At 39.8% G+C, this 27473-nt stretch overlaps 1 protein-coding gene across 1 annotated transcript in view; it reads left to right on the top strand.

Annotated features, from left to right (window-relative positions):
- LRIG1 (leucine rich repeats and immunoglobulin like domains 1) overlaps positions 1-27473 on the top strand; it is a 297265-nt gene that overhangs the window by 233320 nt on the left and 36472 nt on the right. The window contains exons 10-12 of the mRNA XM_029601045.1: positions 17517-17588; positions 19110-19181; positions 27121-27284. Coding sequence (XP_029456905.1) covers positions 17517-17588; positions 19110-19181; positions 27121-27284 — 308 coding nt within the window. The remainder of the gene's footprint in view (positions 1-17516; positions 17589-19109; positions 19182-27120; positions 27285-27473) is intronic.

Below are 27473 nucleotides of genomic sequence, written 5' to 3'. Positions count from 1 at the left end.
GAAGTCTCAAAAAATGATTAATTAGATCATTGGCTTTATGTGAGTAAATTTGGACTGGTATATCTTATCTTTCAGATGAGACATTAAAGAGGCAATTTTCAAAACATTGTGGGCAAGGGAAAAGGCTACAATTATTTTTACCCATGGATTTTGCACAGATTTCAAATATAAAGTACGCATGTACTTTCCCTTAGGGGTGTGCATTCGTTTTCGACGTAATGTGAATCCGCAACGTATATGCCATATTCGTTGTATTCGTGAGGGTTCCGAAAAGAATGGCGAACCCCCACGAATACAACGGATCACCAACGAATAGGCCCCCCCACCCTCCTGATGTCCCCCCTTAAGACTTGCCAAAAGTACCTGGTGGTCCAGCGGGGTTCCTGGAGCGATCTCCTGCACGCTGGTCGTTGGCTGCCAGTATTCAAAATGGCGCCGATAGCCTTTGTCCTTACTATATCACAGGGGCTACCGGCACCATTGGTCGGCTCCCGGTCAAAGGATAACCAAATGATTACCAGCATGGTTAAATGGCAAGATGAAAAAGGTAATTAAAGACAAAAAGTTCTCTTAAAAAATGGAAGGCATATCTAAATGAAGAGACTAGGAAAAACATAAGTTGGTTAGATATAAAATGAATATGGCAGGCCAAGAGAGAATTTGAAAAGAAACTTGCCATAGAGGCATAAACTAATAAAAACTTTTTCAAGTGCCTGAAAAACAAAGAAGCCTATGAGGGAGTCAGACCATTACCAAAAGGCTGATGGGATGCTAAGGAAGAACAGGACCATTGCAGAAAAACATGAGTTCTTTGCTTCAGTCTTTACCGAGAAGGATGCTGGGGAGCACTGCCACTGAACCACCAGGTCAGCCCCCAGGCTTCCTTTCTAATCAGGGAAGCCCACATGAGACAACCACAGGGATGGAAAGTGCATCACTTTTATTGTATCCCATGGTACCAGCTGTCTCTGCTGCTGCTGTGTCAGGGGGAGCTTCCAGCAGGGTTCAAAACCACAGTAGTTGGGAGATGAAGGGCCAGATTCCTAGCAGCAGAGTCAAACAAGGAACTGGCAGTAAGCAGGGCCAGGAGCCATAAGAGACCAAGAAGAGAGGAGATGGTCACTCCCCTTCAATGGACTGGATTGGCCAAAGCCAGGCTAAAATGGGGTTGCTGCTAGGAAGAGGAAGCTGCTCACAGCAATGAGAAGGCTACTCAAGCTCTCTAGTTAGGCAAACTCTTTCCTTCCACAGTGAAGCTCTGCTGCTTGCTTGCAGTTCCAGCTCCTGCCTTGTTCCAGTTTGCCAGGTGCCAAGTTGAAGTTATAACCTTTACTTCCAGCTCTGTTTCAGAATTTGCATTGAGTTGCAGTTCCAGTTTGTGTCTAGTTCCAGCTCCGATTCTCATGTCAAGCTCCAGCTCTGTTTTCCTGTACTGTTTAGTTTAGTTCTTAGTTCGATCCTCGAGGCCTTTACTAGGCCTTCAGTTCCAGTCTGTGCTTGGAATTTCAGTTTCAGATCCTGTCATTACACATTTCCAGTTCCAGCTTCACGTTTCAGCTTCCAACTTCCAACTCCAAATTCTGGTTCAAGCTCTAAGTCTCAACTTCAGCTTCACATTCATTGAAACACGACGGCAAACAAAGACCATATGGCCTATCTAGTCTGCTTACCTACATCATCTACGGAGATCTACAATCCCTACTACTCCCTCAGAGATCCTCTGTACTTATCCCATGCTTTCTTGAATTCAGATGCTGTCCTTGTCTCCACCATCTCCACTTGCTGTTCCATGCATCCACTACTCTCTCTACAGAAATATTTCCTTAGCTTATTCCTGAGTCTACCTCCTTTCACCCTCATTTCATGATCCCTCATTCCGGAGTATCCTTTTTGTTAAAAGAGGTCTGCCTCCTGTGCATTGATACCTTGGAGGTATTTAAATATCTTTATCATGTCTCTCAAATACTGCCTTTCCTCTAGGTCAGGACTTCCCAATCTGTCCTGGGGACCCCACAGCCAGTCAGGTTTTCAAGAAATCCACAATGAGATAAATCTCCACTCATCAAAAACATTTGTCTAGTTTGAACTAACCAACATTGAACTAATTTGCATATAAGTACTTTTGGTCATACTTTTAAGTATTTAATCACATTTTAACTCTATAGTGGAGATTTTGTTGGGATTTTTGTTACTTTCACTATTTTAGTAGCTTTTGTTTTTGCTCTTTCAAAGTGGCCATTGGCATTTTGCTTATATCCCTGATTTACTCTCCTTGCTTGGTCATCTAATTTGCCGGAACACCTGATCTGGACAGGGTCTTGGTGGTGCCATACACCTTACACTTCTTAATAATTATCTTGACTATGCTCCAAGAGATATTCAAAGTCTTTTCAATAATTTTATAGCCATCCCCAGATTTGTGCCATTCTACAACTTTGTCCTAGAGTTCTTTTGACAGCTCTTTGGTGCTCATGGTTGGGTTGTTGCTTTGAAATGCACTACCTAGCAGAGAGAACCCAACAGGACTGCCAAATTTACTCTTGCCTGTGAATCAGTAGGTGGAGCCAGTTTACTTGATGTGCACTTTTGAAGGCGATTGGTTACACCAGAGCTTTTAAGTATTTAGTATTGCCTCAGAGTGGTGGACAGTTATCTAATCAGCGTATTCCTTATTTTTATTTCTATTTCATTTTCTAAGGAGGTCTTGCATTTGTTGGGTAGGATGTGAGGATACATGGAACAAATACTGTTTTCATGCATTGTACTTCCAGGCTATATTGTAAGGCAACAAAAAGCCATCTGTTTTGCTCAGAAAGCTGATGACATACAGTTGTATGTTCCTGTTATTGGTAAGCTTTCTGATATACAGGATAATATAGCTTACTGTCTCACTATGATTAACAAGTGGATGTCTATAAATGCCTTGACATTAAATCTAGGGAAAACTGAAATCCTATGTCATGAAAACCTAGACCCATAAAGATATCTAAAATGATAATTTTGGGTGTAGAGAGAAATTTTGCACTTGCTCTGCAAATTTTAGGAATCCTATTTGATTCATAGTTTGTTTATTCTGCAAATTGTCAGTCTTGGCGAAAGGTTATTTTAAGTTGTGCCAGCTTCATCACCTGAGATCTCTTGCAGAACTAGAAGATTTAAGAACAATTGTTCAAACTTTTATTATGACGACAATTGCTATACATTGTGTTACCCAAGACACAGCTATGTGCATTGCAATATTTGCAAAATTCTGCAGCTAGGTTAATTGCTAAAGTTTCTAAATTTGAGCATATTCCCAATGCTGCAGAAGTTACATTGGTTACCCATAACACAGAGGATATAGTTTAAGATTCTGTTACTAATAATGAAATTGATTAATGACCACTCACCTAATTGTCTAGCAAGGTTATTTAGGAAATATATTCCCACGTGGGATCTAAGATTGTTTACTCAATGTTTGCTTGAGGTTCCAAATGTACATGAAGTACGTCTGCAGAAGGTCTGCAATCTAATTATTTCATCAGTTGGCCCGAAGTTATGAAAAATCCCTTTTTTTGTTTGAAGAGGTATTTTAACTGAATAATTTGTATGATGTTTGTTTTATTTTATTTTTATTTTACTATTTTATTTAGTTTTTGACTTTTTATGATAATGCTGTATTGTGTAGATTCCTTTGTTTTAAATGTTTGTACTCTGCTTAGCATGATTCATTATAGGTGGATAATAAGTACTGCAGATAAATAAATATGCATGAGAGAGAAAATATCTTTTTGTTTTTCTTTTCTTCCCATGGAAAATTCTGGGAGCTTGCCCTTGCTATACTATTTCTTTCTACTGTGATTTCACTGAAACAGAATTTTTTAAAAAAGTCTTGGAAAAATTGGCAAAAAATCCCATTTGGAGCAGTGTCTTGCTGCATTGAGATCATCACAGTATTAGTCTGAGGATTAGCTGAAGGAAGGGGAAAAGGATTGGTCAGTTGGCACAGCTAAAACATATCCTCTGCTCGTTCATCAAAATTAACAGTAGCCTGTATAAAAGGGGTACAAAGAGGGTGTTGCTTTCCTTTCCATTTTAGATGTATATGGATTTCAGAAACACCGGAGTTAACTGGAAGACTGCATCTGTGCTATGTATACATTGTAAGAGACACCTTCCACAAAAAAATATTTTGTATTAGGGTAGATTTAGAGTAGTTGATTATGTGCCTGAATAGACTCATTCTAAGAAGCTGCATGACCGTATGGTTTCCTGTATAGACTTCTTCACAATATTTCTGTGGAGATGCAAATAGGACACCTTTTCATTCTTTCCCTGCTTTTCTCATGCCACATTGCACAGGATTGAGCATGAGAAATGTAGAGTAGTGTTTTTTTTTTACATGTGAGTGAATGCAGGGGTTTTCTCTATTGGTTCTTGTGGAGCTTGGCTATAGATGTGTTTCAAAGCATATACTTATAATGCATTATGGAGACAGAAATGTGGGCAGGCATTTTGTGGGCTTCTTGCCCTTACATTATGTCATGACCTGAACTTGCTGAGTCTGTTTTCCCTGCATTTTTATTTATAGAATCGAAGTCACCAAAGCAACTTGACATATTTGAAAAGGGTTGATGATACTCATGCATAGGAAATGAGGCGGCTAATGTATTTTGTAGTTTGGAGCAGGACAGTCCCAAATCGTTTCATTAAACACCCTTTTTAGTCTCTGTTCCTGCTTTGAATAACAAATATTTTTATTGGCAGGTCTGTCCGAATAGCTATTAAACTTAGCTTCTTTTTCTGGCTCAAAATGGATGAATCTAATCCTATACTTTTATAAAACTGGAAGGGTTTCTACTGTGGCTTTTAAGCAGGATATTTTATGAACTTTGGCTGTGTGTGGCCTTGGGTAGGGTGCTATAATGGTGCTATTTATGCTTTGCTGACACTTAGATTTTCTTTTATGTTTTGTTGAGTTTGTGATTAGTCCTGTCTGTTTTAAGAATGATATTGTGATGCAGTTTGTGCTGCACTTTTGTTCACTATTTAGGATGGTTGTTATTGAAGGAAGTGGTCTATTGGAAATAGTCATTTCTAGACTCTGAAAGAGAATACATTCAGGCAGGCATAATGCAAGTATTTCTTCAAGGAGAAGAGGATGGATGCATGAAACAGCCTTGCAGTAGAGACAGAAATGATGTTGGATTTCAGATATGTATGGTAACAAATATAGAGGCTCCATCACAGAATGGGTAGTGGATGCATGGTCCGATATAAATTAGATTATTATGGGTCTACCGCAGGTATTATCACTAATGATACACAAAATCATATACCCGTGTATATAATTAAATAACTCAATTTTTATTTCTAAACACTTGTTTTTTTAAAATTACACAAAGCACACCTATTACATCAAAAAACCATTCATATCACTCTCATTCACTCTTCTAAACATACAATGTTAAAATACAACAAAGTTACATTTCAACTCCCAAATTACACAAATATTGCAACAATCCCAAATTACAATGTATATATTTCATTTAACAAGGATTCCCTAGTAAATTGATTAATACAATGTATACATTTCATTTAACAAAGATTTCCCAGTAAACCACTTGATTTTAAAGCTGCCATTGAACTATTATTGCTAATTTGATTTTATTAAAATTTATAAGCAATGACTTATTAAATCTAGGGATATTGCTTATAAATTTTAATAAAATCAAATTAGCAATAATAGTTCAATGGCAGCTTTAAAATCAAGTGGTTTACTGGGAAATCTTTGTTAAATGAAATGTATACATTGTATTAATCAATTTACTAGGGAATTTACTAGGGAATTTAATCAATTTACTAGGGAATTTAATCAATTTACTAGGGAATTTAATCAATTTACTAGGGAATTTACTAGGGAATTTACTAGGGAATTTACTAGGGAATCCTAAACCTAGTTTTAAACTCCTCTAAAACAGAGCTGCTTCTCATCTCCCCAGATAACAATGCCATCTCTAATCCTCCAACTATCCCAACTACCACACAGGTGAGAGATCTAGGAGTATTAATTGATAACCGGATGAACCTTAAAGCTTACATCAACAGAACCACCAAGGACTGTTTCCACAAACTCCAAGTTCTGAAAAGAATTAGACCACTCTTCCACACTCAGGACTTCAGAACCATTCTACAAGCTATCATTTTTTCTAAGATCGATTACTGTAACTCTATCCTTCTGGGCCTACCTTCATCCTATACTAGACCCCTCCAGATGTTACAAAACGCTGCGGCAAGATTACTGACAAACTCCAGGAGGAGGGACCATATATCTCCAATCCTAAAAGATCTCCACTGGTTGCCTGTTCACTTTAGAATCCTCTACAAATCTCTTTCCATAATATACAAAACCATCCATCAACACACCCCACTCGACTTACAATTCCCATTCCAAATTTATAACTCCTCCAGACCAACAAGAGACACACTCAGAGGATCTCTTCAAGTGCCCCCAGCCAGAACTACCAAACACATTACCTTGAGAGATCGGGCCTTTTCAACAGCCGGCCCCCTTCTATGGAACTCCATCCCACCGGACCTTAGACAGGAGCCCAGCCTCCCAACCTTCAGGAAGAGACTTAAGACCTGGCTGTTTAAAAAAGCTTTCCCGGACACCGATTAATTCTATTCAGCCAGATTCTACCACTTCCACATGTAAAAATGTTATTACTAATGTAAATACCTATACCTAATGTTATTCTCTCCCTTTTCTTCTCTCCTCCCAGTTCTTTTACCTTGTTATTTGTAACTGCTTCCTTCTACACAAATAGGTTATTGAATTGTTCACTGTACACCCCTGTTATATGTAAACCGGCATGATGTGTTTGCAACATGAATGCCGGTATATAAAAATTTTAAATAAATAAAATAAATAAATAAATGAAATATATACATTGTAATTTGGGATTGTTGCAATATTTGTGTAATTTGGGAGTTGAAATGTAACTTTGTTGTATTTTAACACTGTATGTTTAGAAGAGTGAATGAGAGTGGTATCAATGGTTTTTTGATGTAATAGGTGTGCTTTGTGTAATTTTAAAAAAACAAGTGTTTAGAAATAAAAATTGAGTTATTTAATTATATACACGGGTATATGATTTTGTGTATCATTAGTGGATGCATGGAACAGATTTCCAGGGGAGGCAAAAACAGAAATCAAGAATGCTTGGAAGAAGCAGTTACAGAAAAGTTACAGAAAGGTGAACTGAAAGCCAGAGGTCAGCCCTAGTCTATGGTAATATTGAATGAAGCAAATTGTACAGGCTTAGATGAGCCTTACAGTCCTTATCTGTTATATTCTATGTTTCTTAGTACTGGGGGAAGGGAGAATAAAGCCAGAGATCAAACAGGATCTGTGGCATTGCAGTATGAAAAATCGGCAAACCATATGGTGTTTTTCTACCTTTATGTTCTACTTCTTTTGAAGGCAGTTTTCAAAAGCCATTTTCTTGGGGTAAATACACTGTTTGAAAATTGCAAACCCTGTACTTGGGTGAAAGTATTTACAGGGATCAACAACATTCATGTTTATGACTATAAGAAAAAGTAGACAGGATCAGAGGTGGGGGGAGAGGAGAAAGGAGAGAGCGCCGCCAGCTGGTTTCCCTGTATCCCCCACCCTCCATGATGTCGGCAGGAAGGGACCAGTGACTTCAAACTCCTGTGTGTAGTGGCGTGGTGCGTCCCTTGGTGAAATTTTATTGCTGTTGCCTCTGTGTTCTATAGCAATGTGAAAGATATGCTTGGCCATTTCAGCCTACCTCCTCAGCCTCATTGGGCCAGCAGTCTGTAGCTGCCTTTTTTTCACCAGTTATGTCAGGATCATTTTGGAGCAGTTTGCTCCATTCAAGAGGAGACTGTGGTTTTCCTGAGTTCTGCAGGGCATTCAACTCCACTAGTTTTTAACCCAGCTTCTAGAGGACTGGTCATTCAGGAAATTGATGAAGATTAATCATTCTCCCAATTGCCTTCTGGAGAAGGGAGCTCCTTTGGAGCTGTGCCTGGAGGTGTGTTGCTGAGTCCTTTAGGCTAGCTTTACCATCTTATAAGCCAGCTATTATAACTTTTGGTACATTATGGACTGCCATCTCTAAGCTGGACCAGACTGTTCCTTTGAAATTTGACACCTTGGCTAATATTATTCACAACAATTTACAGTTTTGAAAGAATATGCTTAAATTATTTCTGAACATTCTGGAAAGCTTAGTGAACTGGAGTTCAACTATGTTAAATCTCAGGAATGTGATACAGCCCTCAAAGTCTATTCATGAGGGCTGCATCACATTCAGTCTATTCATCACAAACTTGAAAATTTGGGAAATTATAACAGAAGGTGTAATTTAAGATTTTAAAAATTTCCTCTATGTGCCATGTTTTTTCAGTTAGAAATGAATTCAGAATTCAGTTTTTCAGTTAGAAATCTAGAGGTCCTTAAGATCTCCAAAGAGGCTATACCAGTGGTGTCTAAAGTTGTTATTTACCTGAGAGAGAAAGTTCCTCTTGTTTCTTCTCAACCAGAAGTTCCTGGAAATGTAGTGGATCTCTTTGCTTTCCTAAAGCAGTGGTGTATTTCGATTTTCAGAAGTCGTTTGACAAAGTCCCACAAGAGAGGCTTCTAAGAAAACTAAAAAGTCATGGGATAGGAGGGGATGTCTTTTTGTGGATTACAAACTGGTTATCAGACAGGAAACAGTAGGATTAAATGATCTGTTTTCACAGTGGAAAAAGTGGAGTGCCTCAGGGATCTGTACTTGGACCGGTGCTTTTTAATATATTTATAAATGATCTGGGAAAGGGGTACCATGAGTGAGGTAATCAAATTTGCAGATGAAACAAAATTATGTAGAGTAGTTAAATCTCAAGCGGATTGTGATAAATTTGCAGGAGGACCTTGCAAGACTGGAAGACGAAATTTAACGTGAACAAGTGCAAAGTGATGCATATAGGGAAAAATAACCCTTGCTGTAGTTACACAATGTTAGGTTCTGTCTTAAGAGTTACCACCCAGGAAAGAGATCTAGGAGTAATAGTGGATAATACATTGAAATAGTCAGCTTCGTGTGCTGTGGAGATAAAAAAATAAAATAAAAAAATAAGCAAACAATGTTAGGAATTATTAGGAAGGGAATGGCAAATAAAACAATGGATGTCATAATACTTCTGTATCGCTCCATGGTGAGACCACATCTTGAATACTGAGTGGAATTTTGATCACTGCATCTCAAAAAAGATATAATTGCTCTGGAGAAAATTCAGAGGAGGGTGACCAAAATGATAAGGAGTATGGAACAACTGCCCTTTGAGGGAAAGGCTAAGGAAGTTAGAGCTATTCAGTTTGGAGAAGAAATGACTGAGGGGGGATATGATAGAGGTTTACAAAATCATGAAAGGACTTGAACAAGTTAATGTAAATCGGTTATTTACTCTGTAAAATAATAGAAGGACTAGGGGGCACTCCATGAAGTTAGCAAGTAGCTAATTTAAAACAATCGAAGAAAATTATTTTTCACTCAGCGCATAGTTAAGCTCTGGAATTCATTGCCAGAGGATGTGGTTATAGCAGTTAGTGTAACTGGGTTTAAAAAATGTTTGGATAAGTTCCTAGAGGAAAAATCCATAAACTGCTATTAATTAATAAGCAATAGTAGCTTGAGATTTATTTAATGTTTGGGTACTTGCAGGTACTTGTGACTTGGATTGGCCACTGTTGGAAACAGGAGACTGGGCTTGATGGACCCTTGGTCTGACCCAGTATGGCATATCGTATGTTCTGTTAGTGGATTTGCTAGAGAATCAGATAAAGCTTGGACCCTTAAACTATTCTTCCGTCTTGCAAGTAACATTTTTATGGGTCAAAAAATGTTCCCTGACATCAGGGAGACTCAAGTCACTAGGAAGCTTTTGCTTGATAAAGCCAAGTTTTTTTGTTGTTTTTTTTTTTTTTTTTATGTGCTACTTTTATACTGCACTTTCCTTGCAAGTATATAATCAAACTTCAAAATGTCAATTATGTTTTTACAGATCCTATTTAGTTAGAAGCTTTTTTGCAAGGTTGATTGATTGTAGCTGGGGCTAGCAAGATGGGCCTTGTAACTTCTTAGGCATACCCCCTACTAGTAGATATGGTGAACTTTTTTTTTTCTTTACTTACTGCCTGTATTACTCTTTAAGTAGGATATTTCTTGTGATCAATAAACAGCTAAAAAAAAAAAAAAGAGAAAAAAAGGATCAGAGATAATAGGGTAGGCCTGGGGAAGCAGCAGCATGCATAGTTGTGCATTTTCAAAACTGCATACATTATTTTTCAGTAAAAAAAAAAGTATTCACAGAAAAAGCAGGGGCAAATCTCCATGAGTACTTTTTCCTGAGCAATTTTTAAAGCAATTTGAATTTTCTCTTTGATTGATGCAAAGTCAGTAGGGAAAAGTACCTGTGGACTTTGTACTTATCCACATAGTTTTAACAATTGCCCTCTTTGGGGGTACTTTTCAAAGCCATTTACATGCATAAAACCTGATTTTATGCATGTAAATGTTTGTTCTAAAATTGAGCCTAGCTCAGTGCAAGGATGTGGAATTGGTATTTTAAAAAGTATGGGATGAATTTTCAAAGAGTTATGCACACAAAAATTAGCATATATGCTCATAAGAGGCCTGTACTCGCATATACTTTGTTTCACGTACATGTATGTGTGTAAAAAAAAAAAAGGGGCAATCATGGGGCATTCTGGGATGAGGCCAACAGTTACATGTATAAGTTGCTATTTTAAAAGACACATGCATACATTTGGCAACATCCTCATGTAATTTTACGTTTATCTGGCATAATTAATATTAGGCTAAAACCCTAAAACTGCCATAGTACCCTTAACTACTAGCTATAAGCAAGTCCTGGATACTATGGCATTTTTTAGGTTGGGAACAGTTAATCTGTGTGCAGGTGCATAAGTAGGTATTTATTTATTTGTATCCCGCACCCTCCAAGGTTTGGGGCAGGTAACAACAGTACATAAAAATGTTAAACAGAATGCATACAAGAAATAAAAGTATGGTAATACTTTAGACTTAGTCTTTATTAAATCATCACATATAGCTACTTGTGACTTCAGCACCAAAGTCACAGGGGGCCCATGGTCTGATCATTCCCTTATCTTGTTCCCTTATCTAGATAAGCGTCAAGCTGAGATACCCTCTTCATTACACCAAACTTATGTCTGGAGAGGGCGTATTGACATGTAGTGGTTAGATGAACTCCTTTCCTGTGAGTTGGATGGCCTGGACCTGTGTGACAGAGCTCTCCCTCCCCCTGTCGTACTTCTAAATGGCACTGCTCCAAATTATAGCAATGGATTTACTCCTGAAGTGCGCACACATAGAAGTGTGTTGTGAAAGCAGGAGCAGTACTAACATTGAGTTTGGTCATCTGAACCACTTCATTCTTATTAGGATGCTATTAAATGCCTATAGGAATATGATCAATGAGGCTAGAATATCTTTTTATAAGTCACAGCTTTAGGAAGCAAGCAACAGTTTGAAAGAACTTTTTAGGATTGTGTGAAATTTAACCAGTTCTCAAGCAGACCCTTCTCAATCCCAGATCAGCATATTTGCTTGAATTTATGGATTTTCTAGCATCAAAATTGGCAAAGATTTCAGTATTATTTTTTTGCTGTGCCACAATGGTATGAGAATTTGCCTAACTTTGGTAATAATTGGTCTTCCTTTGATATTTCTGAGTTTGAGGTTTTGAATATCATCTCAATGGATATCTCTTACTGTCCTTTAAAAGCCTGCAATGTTGCTGTCTTAAAGGCTTATTGCTCCTTTTTTTGTTGTGTTGGTCATTCTATCTTAGCTGAAGGGCATTGCCCAAATATTCTGAAGAAAGTTTCTTTAAGGCCATTATTAAGCCAGATTTGCAGCCTTCTGACTTGACTATCTACAGCAGGGGTCAGGAACCTTTTTGGCTGAGAGAGCCATAAACGCCACATATTTTAAAATGTAATTCCATGAGAGCCATACAATATGTTTAAAACTAAATACAAGTAAATGTGTGCATTTTATGTAAGATCACACTTTTAAAGTACAATAAGTCTCTGAAAATATTACACCAGGCCTTAAGACACCAATACATCTCCTATTAGGAAAACGGACCAAGTCAGGCTGCTATAGAGTCCTACACAGAAACTACACGCCAGCAGAAAACCTCACCTGAATCACGTGCTGTCCCTCACCTAACATAGAATAAAGAGACCAAAACGCATAACAAGAAGCATGCAGAAAAAACTGAATTGGAAACTGCAACAAGCCAGAGTCTCTGTATGCAGTATAATAAAGGAAAAAAGAAACATCACCCATCCTTATAAAACAAATCAAGAAATATAAAATCATCAGCAGTAAAACTGTACTAACAAAAAGAACATATTTTGAAACAGCTGATGAGTGGAATATCCAATAATTAAAAACTCATATAAAACATTTCCAGATACCAACAAAATATTTCAAAATAGCAGACACAAAGATCCAGTAATGAAAAATAATAAGGATACAAAAATTTTTTTGCTCTGCATACCTTGGAACGTTTGATATCCAGGTGTCCTGAGATTGTTCTGAATTAGCAGGAGGCGGGGTGGTTTGCTTGGAACTTTCTCCTCTCTCAGTCACATACCAGCGCTCTCTCTCACACTGGCTCTCAATGACACACCTATACACACATGCTCTCAGTACTCACATATACACATGTTTTTTCTCTCTCATATAGGCTCTTAATTACACATTTACACACATGCTGTCTATCTTTTCACGCTTACACACACACACACAGGCTTTCAATCACATAAATACATGCTGTCTTTTTCTCTCACACACAGACTCTCATTCACATGCTTACAAACATGTCCTCTCTTTCTCTCATTTACACACAGGCTCTCAATCACATACTCACATGCTCCATCACCTAAACCAGCTGTCAATCAGACACAGACACACATGATATCTATGGTACTTATACACACAGGCTCTTAATCATACATACACATGATTTCTCTCACACACAAAGGATCTCAATCATACACACATACTCTTTCACACAAACAGGTTTTCAATTACAAACTTACACATACAGGTTCCCAATGGTAAACTTACATTCATGCTCTCTCTCTCATAGGCAGGCTCTCAATCACAGACATACTCTCTTTCACATACACAGGCTCTCAATCATTCACATACATGCAATCTCTCACTCACACACACACACACACACACACACAGGATCTCAAACACACATGCTTGCTCGCTCATTCTCTCTCTCTCTCCCCCACCCCGAGAACTCGCGGCAGCAGCAGCCTCCTCCCAACACTAACCTCCTTCGTTTTCAGCCCTCGCGGAGGCGAAGCCGGAGTCCCATCGGCCGCGGTTGAAACTCTTCATTTTCCTCCGAGCCGCGCTGCAGTCTTCTTCCCGTCGGATACTAGCGTGGCCTCTTCTTCCCGCGCAGGCACCCGATGCTCTCCACTTCCTCTTCCGGGCCGCGGGAAGAAGAGGAAGTGGAGAGCATCGGGTGCCTGCGCGGGAAGACTCCCGCGCAGGCACCCGATGACTCCAGCGCAGGCACCCAATGACTCCAGCGCTGGCACCCGGCTGACACCCGATGACTCCCGTGCAGGCACCCGGATGACTCCAGTCGTGCTGCTGACTCCAGTCAGCGGCACCGGCGTGCTCTCTTCTCCTCTCCCCCGCGGCCCGGAAGAGGAAGTGGTGAGCATCGGGTGCCGGCGCGGAAGAAGAGACCACGCTAGTGTGGTCTCTTCTTCCCGCGCAGGCACCCGATGCTCTCCACTTCCTCTTCCGGGCCGCGGGGGGGGGAGAAGAGAGCACGCCGGTGCCGCTGACTCCAGCTGTCCTGCCGCGTTCCGCCCGGGCTGATAGCATTTTAAGCCCGGGCGGCGGAGGACCGGGGAGCAGCTGGGTCAGCGGGGAACCGCAAAGTGTGGCGACACTTGTCTGCGAGCCAGATGCAGCCCTCAAAAGAGCCATATCTGGCTCGCGAGCCATGGGTTCCCGACCCCTGATCTACAGACTAATTTCGTCACTGTCTTTTATGGCAACAATTGTTGAATCTGTGCTTGTGGATTTTGTTGAGGACCGTGATATTTTGAACTAATTTCAGTTTGGGTTTCATAAGTAATTGAGCACTGAGATACTCCTCCTCTGAACCATGGATGTCATTAGCAAAGTTCTTGACTGTGGGAAGTGTTATGTTCTTGTCATGTTTGATATTTTGTCTGCATTCTACACTGTTGAAATAAGATCCTTCTTTATTGATTGAGAGAATGTGGAATCTCTAGAACAGTATTAAATTGGTTTCAGTTATATCTTTGTGAGCAGCAGCTTTGAAAGGAACATATCATCTCAGTTTTTTATGACCTCCACTAGATTGCCAGTCCAGTGGAGGATCAAATATAGTTACTTTGTGCACAGATTACTTTAGTGTTTCATATTTACAACCCCACAAGGGGGCTGTGATCATCTGAGGGAACTTTTGGATGTTTCTTCTGTGCATTAAGTTCGACTGGCAGAGGTAATGGAATGAGCATTCTCAGTTGCTCCTCCAATACTTTGGAACTCGCTGCCTCAGAAGATTCAGCTTGGGGCCTATTAAAAACTTTTCTGTTCAGGCAAGCATTCTTATGAATGAAGGCGCAGATTCTTGCATGTGCTGAGTGAGACTAGTGTACTTTTCTGGCCAGGTATACATTTTTATGCAATGAATTTGCAGGTGTTTGATGTGTTTCAGGTCTGTATAGGGCTGATGTTTGTGTGCTAATGAATTGACTGTATGTGTTTGTTTTTATTATGTATGTTTTCCAATGCATGCTGCTTAGAGCCTAGGCATAGGCGGCCTATAAATACTGTGCATGAATAAATCTATAACTACCTATGCATAAACAAGAAAGCACGTGATAAAAGGAACGGTAAATGCATTTTGTATTATTTTCCTACTAGCCCTAGTGAGTCTGCTGTTAACAAATTAGCTACGCACACTGCAACGTACCCAGCCAGCTATTATATGATTGAACTAGAACAGAATTTATTTGCTCAGAAAGAGCACGGAGGAATTTTCTGGGAAGAGGAATAAACAGATTTTTGTTGTTGTTTAAGCTAATGCTGACCATAAGGAAGCAAGTAACCCAGGCTCTTCCCCTCTGGAAAAGCCAGGAGTTAGCTGTGCTTGAAACCCAAGCTTTTGGTGGATACATTGCAGTTGGGCGTTTGTACTGAGAAAGTAATTTGTTTCCAATTAACTACGTGACACAGAAGGTTAGGGTGGAACTGACTGTCTGCCAGCTCAGGGCTGCATGGCTGGAGGGGATGTGTTAGCAGGATGTTTCACCCAGGTTCAGACACATTCGCCTTTGTTGGGGCCCCCGACTGGAGATGTGGGTTTGATTTGTCTTTTGTGCAGGGAAAACATTTCCGCACCATGACTTCAGTGCATTTCTCTTCTACTTTTTGTGTGGAGTCGACATTTAAAAAATCCAATTGCATGTGAACGTAAGAATGAATTTTGCTTCATCCGCGCTTTTACCCTAGTTCTAGGTCCCAATCCTCAGGCTGAGATTTGCTGTACTAAATAAAGCTCATCTAATCTGGTAAAAAGTAAAAAGTTCCCCATGCCTAAAACAAACAAAAAAAATCTGATTTCCCCCACTATCATATTATCCTATGGTACGATAATGATCTTGCAGAGCTGTAGCCTATTGTATGGTATCTTGAGTTCCTGCAATCACAATGCTACTGTTTGTCACAATAAATGTAATCATAATCTTGTAATATTTTATTATGCTCAAGGACTGCCACAAAAAAATACATTATAATTAGATGAAGTACTTGCACAAGACTATCCTTGGGTCCATTCCAGTGTATTCTTAGAAGCAGATTTTCCTTTTAGAAGAATTTGCCTACTCAGGAAACAAAGCACTGGGACTTCGCATTCTCTGTTGGCCATCACAGCCTCCTCATTCGCGAGGCGAGGACACCTCATAACTTTTTTTTTTTTTAAATTTATAATTTTCAAATTACAAGAATTCAAAAATAAATACAGAACAAGGAAAACAAACATGACAATTGCAGCATAATCATAACTTGATAAGTTCATTTGCTTGCTTAATAATGGTAGCATCGCTCTGCCCAGCCATTCTCTTTATATGTATGTATATGTGTATATATGTATATATATATATATATATATATATATATATATATATATATATATATATATATATATATATGGCACTCATCCAGGGGATTTGAGGGTAAAGCTTGTTTATCCAGTGTTTAACTGTCGTTTTTGAAAATTGTGCGTCCTCCATGCGGCTAAAAGTCATGCGCACACTTTTCGTCACATTGCGAGGAAGCATTCAGCACAGTGGCCACATCTGAAAAAAGGATTGGGCTGTCCATGCGTGATCATCGTTGGTTAATAAACAGATGTCATGGCCTTTAAAAATAAATAAATAAAGAAAAATAAAGAAATCGATTTCCAGGACCAAGACACAGCCCTTGTGTCCCCTGCTCCTTCCATATATAAAAACTATAGGGGCAATTTTCAGCCCGCTTTGATGCAAAATCGTATCCTTTTCCTTTGAAAATTAACGCAAGAACTCACAAAGCTTTGCACCTGCTTTTTTTTTCTTTTTTGTGCAAACTTGAATTTTTATGGAAAAAGACACACGTAAGTTTGAAAATAGTCTAAGTGCCTTATTTTCTTATGCCCAAAACATGCTCCCTTCCTAGGGAGGGGGAGGGAGGTTGCTTCTCCCAATTGTGGTTAAAAGCATGCAGCTGTTGGGCCCGGTATGCACTGTTAGATTGAGGGGAGGGTGGTTTTCAGGTTTTGAAAAAAAATTGCCCCCCCCCCCAAAAAAAAGAAAAATTCTGTATAAACACAGTGGAAAGCTGAGAATGAAGATTCAGCTGGTTTATGGGGATGGGTACGTGGCTTAGTTCCCACCCTGAGACCGTCCTGCTGCCGAGCAGAATGTGAAAAGATCTGCCCACATAAAACGCTTGTCAGCAAGTCATTTGTTCCCCTTATTTTAGCGAGCATGGAAAAGGTCAGAATTGAACTGTGCCACGGTGATAGCGCTGGGCATTGCTACAGCAGTTAGCTGGGTGTCCATGGCCAGTGCCCAGACAGCCGGTTCTACTCCTGTTTCTGGACAAGTCACACTGTATGCATTCTACATGGTATCCAGTTTCGGCCTGTCATCACTATTAAATTCTAATAAAGATAAAGGTATTTAATTTCAGAAGCGGTGAGGCCGATATACTTCATCCCTCTAATCTCTTCTTACTTCGTGTTCCCAGAGCCCTGTTGCAGACACTGTGTTAGCAGCCTCAGCCCAGCTAATCCTGCTTTCTTTTTGCCTTCTCCCCCTCCCTCTCCCTGGTTTGACGCTGGATGTTTGGAAACTGCAGGACTCTGTTTGGAAACAAGATAAAATCGGTGGCCAAGAAAGCGTTCTCAGGCCTGGAGGCCCTGGAGCACCTGTGAGTATCCCAGCATGCTTTACACCCAAAAGGGGGCTGCCAAAAGCGACTGCTTTAGAGGTCTGCTAGCAATTTAATAGCGTCTTTGTAAACTGAGAGGCCCGTCCATTTGTGGAGGCCAGCTGCTCCTTCCCTTTAGAAGTCCACTTCAACTCTGGCCTTTTTTTTTTTTTTTTAATGCTGGGAACAAAGTTACAGAACATATGGCTAATTTGTGTGCACTTAATATTTGGATTGGTATGTGAACAAACACCATCTTGAAATTGTGTACCCCCAATCCTCCCTAGCCCTTATTTAGCCTGACATGTTTCCATTAAAGCAAATTTGCACACCAAAATCTGGGATCCAGTAGTTAGATATACATACAATTTTTTTTTATTTATCTATATATGTGTGTGTATATCGATATCTATTTTACATGCCTGGTGCTCGGGTGTATGAGAACTTGAGAACTGGTTGTAGGAAGCAGCTTTGGCCAAATCTAGGAAATTCCTCTTCTTTTCTCCCTGGATTGGTGCCTCCAGCCCTCGTTCTATAGCAGTTTCCTTTCCAAATGAAATAAAGCTTGAACCTCCACCCCACCCTCAACCACCTTCTTATTTATTTATTTTTAACAGCTAGGGAGGGTAATTTTCAGTGGACGTGTGTAGGTAAAGCAATGGATTTTGCATGCAGAAATGGGTTTTTCAACGTTGCTAGCCTGATATGTGGGTACACTTGCATACATATGTCATGTTCACATGCAAGTTTACCCAGACAGTGTTGGGGAGCGGTTTTGACTTGGGTGCATGCTTTTGGATTTTAAAAACTATGCACATGAATTTTCATGAAAAATTTGTATGGACAATTTGGTGGAATAATTTTAAAAGTGGACTTGTGTGCATATTTGCTGACTTTTTTTTTTAATGCGAGGTGTTACAGTATTATCCCCACAATGTTTCTTTGGCGGCAAAGATTCCTGTGAAGGAGATCACGATTCTGTGGTTACCTGCATGTGCCTGTTCTGAGATCATATTTGTTCCATTTATTACTTGGATTTGTGTGTGTGTGTGTGTATATATATATATATATATATATATATATATATATATATATATATATATATATTTTATTTTTTTTAATGCACTCTCCAACTGCATAATGAAAATGGATTGTGAAGCTCGGGATGTGTTCACCACTGTGCTGACTTCAATAGATCATAAGGTGGTCATTCTCACATGTTGTCAGGTACTCTTGTCCTGTGAGGTCAGTACAGGAAAGAACACTTCCTGAGCCCCACAGTTTATTTTCTTGTTGCAGAAAATGTTGGAAACCTCTATAAAAGTGGGATTTTCCTTTGTAAAAGAGAGCATCATTGTACTATGCATCATCTTCTAAACCTGCAGCATGGCAATTAATTTGTTTCACCTTCTGGTTCACTTAATTATAGAAATTACTCTAAACAAAGTCGCCTATGCAAGAAATGAAAGCTTTTTTTTGTTCTGTTTCTCAGATAAATTCATTTGAGTTTTTCCTCTTTAGGAACCTGGGGGAGAATGCAATACGGTCTGTGCAGCTTGATGCCTTTGCACCAATGAAAAGTCTGAAGGAGCTGTAAGTCTCTGCAATATGCCACTAAACCATGCTTCTCTTCTGATTTTGAAGTCCCCCTGAAGATGTACTGAAATAGTTTTGTTTCTTACACCTGTGAACAGTCAGAAACTGACAGAACTCCTCCCTCCCTGCTTATCCAGGTTATTTTTATGTTTGAGCAGGTGTCATGGAGCTGACTTGTATTTAGTGTGGGTGAAATTGGAGCCCCCTCGGAGCTTCTGTTAGTGGACTGCATATGTGGAGTTGGAACATCCAGGTCTTGGTCAAATTAGAAGACACTTGTTTGTGCCTTGTTTGATTTTGGGGTGGGCCTTCTGCACCTCTGCTTCCAAATCAGAAACTGGGGCTCACTGCTCGCATTTCAAACTCAAACCTAGGTACCAGGTGGTTTCCCTAGCTGCTGGAAAAAAAACCAAAACAAAAGCCTTGGTGTAATCTGCACATTCATCAACTGGAGCAACAAAAGCTGCTTCTTGAGGTCAGATTTAAGGCAGTAGGACAAATAATGGCACTTTATGTAGCGGAAACAGCAAACACACTGCTGTGCAAGATAAGTGTGTCTGCCTCGGAGAAATTAAAACGTATGAACAGTCAAAGTGAGATGAAATGGCATTTTAGGTAATGTGCTGGGGGAGTGAGATTTAAACTTGGTCTCCAAGCTTCTTAGCTCTGATGACTAGGCCAGAGGAGGCAAATTTAGATCTTCGAAGGCCACAAAAAATGTATGAGTTTAGCCAAACTTTTAGATCAAATGAATGCAAATACAATTTAGGAAAAATCATTGAAGGCAGACAGTTCTTGGACTGAGGTTACCCACTGTTGCACTAGGTTTTATTGCAAGCCCCGTAGCTGGAACTGCTTTAACTGTAATATACCGGAAGAATTTTAGAACTAGTTTTACAGGTTGCTGTGGTCCTCCAAAAAATGCTAAACAATTTCTCCTCTTAACCAAGATTAACTTTGTATCATCTAAATGCTCTGTTTTATGCAGTTCAGTCCAAAAGGGCCTTCATACTTATAGGCTAACTGTTAAGCTGGTCTGGCTTGCAGCAATTCTTTGCTTATTCACATAAAGGTGAATTTTCAAAAGTTGCGTGAGTTTAAAAAAAAAAAAAAAAAAAAAAGCGCTCGCACATATAAAATAGCATATACGCGAGTATTTTTAAAACCTCAACATACTCATATAAATCAAGGTCCACAAGTAAATTTACACACATCAAAGGCACGGGCCAGAGGCACCCAGGGGAGGGGGCCACCACTTACGCAAGCAAGTTGCTATTTTGTAAGCAATTTACATATGTAAAATGTGGCACCTTACTTGCGTATATTTACTTCTGCTCAAAATTGGGAGTAAGTGATTGTAAACATCTTAAAAGTAAAAACAAAAAAAAAAGACTGGGCAGGGTGACTTTAGGCTGAAGAGCCAAGAGGGTCTTAATGAGCTGCAAATGGAATGGGTAAAGTGGTAGACTCATTGGTAAAACTGGTTATTTCATTGCCACATGAATGTTATAAAATCCCCTGACCTATGCGTGTAAAGGTAAATACATCCGAATAATGTGAATAAAATGTACGTATGCACCCCTTTAAAATTTGAAGTACAAATATATGGGTACATTATTTGTGCACACATCTGGCTAAATCCAACTTACCCAGCTAAGTAGTGTTTTTGCTGCTACTTTGATGGACAAATTTGCCCTTATCCATCCATATTCTGATTTATCTGGCTAGGTAGCAGCAGGCACTATTTAGCTGGATAAGTCTGAAAAATGCTACTTGTCTGTCTAAGCAGTGCTTTTTGGACTTGTTTGGTAAAGTGCCGCTACTTAGCCGGATAAATCGGAACTTATCTGGATAAGTGCCGCTATTTATCTGGAGAAGTCCAAAATTGCAAGGCTCACGATTTTTACTTATGCAAGAATGTTTTCATGCATATGTACTCAGATTTTATAACCCGCGCTTATCGTTTGCGTGTTTATAAAATACTGTAGCAGCTTTGCACACACCCATATATACATGTGTATATATGCACAGGAACCATTTTGACCGTTATCTTCATAACCTCTAGTACAATCGTAGATCCCCAACATTTTGTTGTTTTCAATTTGCAATCAAAATCTAAGATAATTCTAAAACTTAAGTTTGCTGATTGTGGAGTCATAATTGTTGTTCTGTGAAGTGTGCTGCATCACCTCCTGCTTTTGAACTTATGTGAATACATCACTCGTGGCCTAATAGACTAGAGGACTGGAATCCAGGACTGGAATCCACTGACAGTCATTGTGAACTTGGGTAAGTTACATTGGGCCAGATAAACTTAAGATTCTCTTCCCCATTTTGTGCCTATGGAAATGAGCACATTGGGCCCATCTCATGCTGCTTCAGGTACTCACTTAGAATGTAATCTGTCTTGGTCAGGGATTCACTGTATCTGTATGTAGCATGTAAAGCATCCTTTGTAGGGCACTGTATAAATGACAAAACATTTATATAGTGCAGCATCACACACACACAGATCTTGAAAGCACATGGTGGAGAGGCTGCTTGATTCAGAATCCAAAGCATCCAAGTGATAACTTCACCAGGGAACTACCACCCCAGGTTAGTTGGCAAGTTGTTGGAATCACAGCAGTTCCTTAAGTGGAGCTCTAGCTTGATCTTGCACACTCTGTGCTTAACAAAGAGACCTTGGAAGGAACATCTTCAATTTATACATCAGTTCCAAATGCAGTTTTGTTTGTAGCATATGCTGCTGTTTGAAGTTAATTTTTTGTAACCCGGTAAGTAAACAGTGTCTACCCAGAGCAGAGAGATTGGGTAAATAGCAATTTCCCTTGGTGAAATGATTTAACTGAAAGCCTGTGCATTTTTAGCTGGGTTAAAACATTAAAAAAAAAAAAAAAAGACATTCTGCATCTATAGGGTGGGGGGATAAAAACTGTGTGTACACAGACTGTGTTATCCCCATTTAGCTACCTACACAAACAAGTATGCAGGCACTTTTCATGCTTATAATTTGCAGCTGCCAGTGTTCAAGGACAACAACACGTGTGGTTTCCATTTAAAAACTGTTCCAGTGTGAGCTAAAATTGCCGTGTATGTGGCGACCAACACTGGTCATTGAACATTGCCCTAATCCAGGGCAGTGGTGAGAACAGAGTTAAGAGGTTTGTATAAGACCTGGGGATGATATGATGTTGGCCCGAGCAAGAGAATTTGTGCTCATCTACCCAAAGTGGTAAACTGGAGGGGAAGACAACTGGATGGGCCAGTTGGTCTTTATTTGCTGTCCTTCACCATGGTGCTATGCTCTCATTACCATGCCAGTGTGAAATTGAAATTCATAATTTATGTTCACAGTCCTGCAGACTTTGAGCTTCCCCTCATGGCTACATTGCATCATCAGTCCAAAGAGCCCATGTAGTCAGCAAAAGATGTTCAATAAATACCATTGAAGAAAGAGAAGGTGTATTGCAAAATAACTTTGGACTGTTCTCAAAAAAACATTCCATAAAGCAGTTATTGCCATTTTTTTTCATTTTAATCAAATCCCAAAATTTATCTACAAAGCCGGTGAGTGCCCTGACATTGGACCATGTTTCATTGTGCAGCTGCATTGGGAGGGACACCTTAAAGCTACAATAAAAGATGACTGTACATAAGTAAGAGAACATAATAGCAGAGATAAATATATAGAAACAAAAAAAACAGCAGATTCATACCTTCAGTGTATCACATTAGATATTGTGCAAGATAATTCCTAAATGGCTTTGCATCACGGACATGGAAAAAAAAGATATATACTACACTTGATCTGAGAGAGAGGGGAGGCAGAGCTGGAGAGAACAGGGGTGGAGCTGGAGAGTACAGTGAGAGAGAGAGAGAGGAGGCAGAGCTGGAGAGAATAGTGAGAGAGAGGGGAGGCAGAGATGGAGAGAACAGTGAGGGGTGGAGCTGGAGAGTATCATGAAAGAGAGGGGAGGCAGAGATGGAGAGTATAGTGAGAGAGAGGGGAGGCAGAGCTGGAGAGTACAGTGAGAGAGAGGGGAGGCAGAGCTGGAGAGCACAGCATGAGAGGGAGAGGAGCTTGAGAGTTCAGAATGAAAGGGGAAGAGCTCAAGTTCCATACAGAAGAGCTGGAGACTACAAGGAGGGAGGGTTGGAGTTCAGTTTGCGCGCCGGTGATGCAGGCATGGGGTAACTTTCCTCTTTATTATAGTTAGATTATTTTAATTAATTTGTACTGAGCTGAGTTCAGTTGCTCCTCCTCTGCCACCTCTCCTCTCCCCTCACCATCAGCCTCACATGGTCTCTCCCCACCTCTTGTGATGTTATGAAGTTTCAGAACCATGCCAGAAAGGTCACATGGAATGACAGCCTAAAAGATCTTGTGATAGAAAAACACCAATAGCTGTACAGAAATTACTGGGTGAATGACAAGAATCACGTGGATTAGAGCAGCCAATCATCAAATATTGTAGCAGAAGATTGCACAATACAAATTGACCAATCACAGAGTTCTAGCACAGCAAACATAAAAGAAGGCAAATCAGGGTTCAATCCAGTAGGAACAAGAAAACCTGAATGGAAATCAAAAAGCTAAAGGACATTACAAGTTCTTATTCCTCCTGGATTGAATCCTGAGATTGAATGGTCTGTGCTTGTTTGATTTTCTTGATCCTTTTGTATTTCGTATGTTTTCATATGTTTCTATGTTGGTTTATATCTGTTGGGGCCAGTATTCAGCCACGGAGTGGCTAGTTAAGTTAACAAGATAAACCTATCCAGGATATTCAGTGGCTGGGCAGCACCGCTGAATATACCAGACTATGTTAAAGTTAGTCAGATGTGTATATCCGGCTAACTTTAGACCAGCCCTAACCGGCTAAGTCCACTTCTCCTCAGAACACCTACTTCCCACCCCAGGAATGCCTCCAATTTATCTGGCTAGTATTTAGCCTGATAAGCCATTTAATATTGTGGCTAAGCCATTTAGTCTGCTAACTTTTCAGTTATCCGTCTAAATGGCTTTTGAATATTGGTCTCACAGTGTATAATGTTCTGTTTCTGTTCACAATAATGTCCTTTGGCTTTTTGTTTTCAGGTTTTCTTGTAGCATTTCATTGGCTGCTTTCTACCAAATAATTTCTGCCATTCACTTATTTTTGATGTGCTTTCTTTTATGATGTTTGCTATATTAGTACTCTGATATTCTGCTACAGTATTTGTTAATTGGCTGCTCTAATCTATGTGATTCTTGTCATTCATTCAGTATTTTCTGTTTGTGCTTTTCTATCACAAGATCTTTTATGCTGTCAATCTACGATTGGGCACTTTCTACCATGTGACCTTTTTGGCAAAGTTTTGAAACTTTTTTTTACACCTTTTTTTTCCCATGTCATTGATGCAAAGCTATTTGGGAATTCTCCTATACATGATCTAATGTGATATTGAAGGTATGAATCTTGTCTCTTGCTGTGTTTTTTTTCCTATTCAATTATCTATGCTGTGTAGCCTTGCAATATGTTCTGCACATATGTATATTCATGTTTTATTGTAGCTTTGAGCTGTCCCTTCCAATGCAGCTGCACAGTGAAACATGATCCATGTCGAGGGACTCACCGGCTATGTATACAAATTTTGGGATTTGATTAAAAAGAAGACATCTGTAATAAATGCTTTATGGAATGTTTTTTGAGGACAGACCAAAGTTATTTTGGGATATACCTTCCCTTTCTTTATTTTGACTCCCTGTGGCTCATTCTGGACTCTCCACTTGCCTTTTTTACATTAAGTATCCATGCCAGACCCTTGGATACCCATTATTTTCCAGTGTTTTTGTTACGCTTTGTTTTTGTTTTTTGTTCACTTTCAGAGGCTTACAGTAAAAACTGCTATCAATCTGCAGTCACTCCATGAAAAAGCCAAGGCTACGCCCAGAGTTGAAGGACTTGGGCTTAGAATGCCCCTGTGATGATCATCCGGATTTAGATTTTTAACTCCGGTCATCCAAACAGCAAACCACTGCACTTAATAAAAAGGAATGCTTCAGAAACACATGCATGCAGCTTTCTCTGTGGTGGAAAGTCCAGCTGTTAGTTTTCCTGCTTCTAAAGGAGGAATGTTATCCAAGCAGCATGTACCCATGAGAGAAAGACAGCCTTCCAGCAGCTCTGGGGTCCTCGAACCAGAAACGTTCACTTTATTAATGAATGATCACAAATGTTTTTAGAGCCGGGAAGAGGTCCTTTGTTAAGAACGTTGGTGTACATTTATTGCGATGAGCACCTCTTCCGTTTTTTTTCTTTTCTGTGTTTGCTAATGCTTGATCCAGGGATCTATGTGTTCATTTTAAAGAATACCTCTGCCGTAAGATGAACTGAACACTTATCTTTTAATTGATGAAGAATTAGGATGGAGTTGCGCTATAATTACACTATAAGTTGTCTCTCTGTGGCTCCCAAATGTTTATGTGTACAGACCAGATGGACCTGGCAGTTTTTACAATCTGTCATGAATTTCAGGGTGTATAAATACTTTGGCTGTACAAAGTGGCACTTTGGTTTTGGTCTTCACCTGCCAGCAGTGAGACCACACAAATACTGGCTGCAGTTATCTCCTCGTTCTAAAGCTCCCAAAATACTATGGAAGCAATTCACGTTGCTGCATCCACTTCCCCCTCTTTCGTTTCCCAGACCCATTCTCCATCAGATCCTCGTTTCCCCCTCCCCACTCCCATCCCCAGTGAAGATTGAAATCCATCTTGTTGCTATTTTGTAACATGGTAAAAAGCAATTTCTGAAAATCTGTGTTGTACGTGAGGGCAGCCCCCATGCATTGCGGTGGCTTTGCAGGCTGCATCCTGTCCAAAACACATTTATAAAGACGTCTACCGTGTACTTTTTTTTTTTTTTTTTTTTTAAAGACTATTACTGTAAGTAAGCAGTGTAATCGCTTCCCACAGGAGTCTCGGACTTTTGAAAACCATCTGTTTTAAAACTCCGTACTTCCATTTTTGTATTTTTAGGAAACTGCTGTGGCTTTTAATGTTACTGTGGGCTTGAAGTTCTAACAGTGATACAGCTGCAGTTCCCTATGAGTTGTTACCTATCTTCAGTGACATCAGGGGTCCAGTTTCACGTGTCCAAATATCTGTGTGATCAATTACAAGTACCCTAGTAAAAAAAAAAAAAAAAAAAAAAAAAAAAAAGGGAGGACTGCTTTCAAAACAGACATGGTTTTGAAAAATGACATCCTTTGCTGAGTGATTACAGTTCTGTTGGCATTTTCCTCCCCTTTAAGGCCAATGACTTACTTTGGTGGCTCTCGCTCGTTCAGACCAAGTATAAGAACTCCACCCTCTCCAGCAGTCCGCACTGCTTAGGTGCATGCATTCAGCAGGCGTGGGGGAACTCTTTGTATTAAATTATAATACACAGATCCTCTTATTCACTCAAAAAGGGTAAAGCCTATTTTATTTGCTCAGTCAGAACTCCATGAGCCTGGGGACATGGCTGCCCAGGGTTTTCTTTCCCCTTCCATTTTTAACCCCTTTCTACCAAACCCAGCCGTCATGTTGATTGCCTTTTGACAGAGAGACTGAGTCCATGTTCTCAACGAAACGTAAATAGTGTGTGATGATTGGAGTTGTCTCTGGCCCATGGCAACACCAGCTCCAGGAGTAGAAGGCAAGGAGTGGGGTGGGTGGAGGAATCGGAATCGAACCTCTGTCTCCTGCTCAGCAGGTTGGCTTAGTTTAATCTCCTTAAATTGCCTACTCTTGCTCTTCACATCAGGGTCAAACTCAGTGGAATATCATTCTGTCAAATTACAAGAGATTTTGCAGAAAGGGAGTGACATCGCTCTAGTTGACTCGTCTAAAAGCATTGTTATCTAGTCTTTTTTTCTTACAAGACCCATTCTTTTTCTTTTCTTTCAGCCGTATCAGCAGCGACAGCTTCCTCTGTGATTGTATGCTGAAGTGGTTGCCTGAGTGGCTAACTGTAAGAGGGCTGAAAACATTTGTGGTAGCCACCTGTGCCCATCCAGAGTCTTTGAAAAGCAAAAGCATTTTCATAGTGCCACCAGAACGTTTTGTGTGCGGTAAGATTTATATCTATGGCATGGATTCCACAAGTTTTTGGTAGCCTCGCACCCTAGAAGCAGTTTTGAAAATGTGAGCTAAAGAAGAAGCCCTAGGCTTAATGATGAGGATCTTTTGAATTTGCATGCCATATTTCATCTGGAAAGGACGTGCAGTATGCTCAGCAGGATATTTCTACTACCCAGATT

Source organism: Rhinatrema bivittatum, chromosome 4 (assembly GCF_901001135.1).
Source record: "Rhinatrema bivittatum chromosome 4, aRhiBiv1.1, whole genome shotgun sequence".
Taxonomy (NCBI): domain Eukaryota; kingdom Metazoa; phylum Chordata; class Amphibia; order Gymnophiona; family Rhinatrematidae; genus Rhinatrema; species Rhinatrema bivittatum.
The sequence above is the reverse complement of the archived record's forward strand: the minus strand, read 5'-3'. Positions and strand labels throughout refer to the sequence as shown.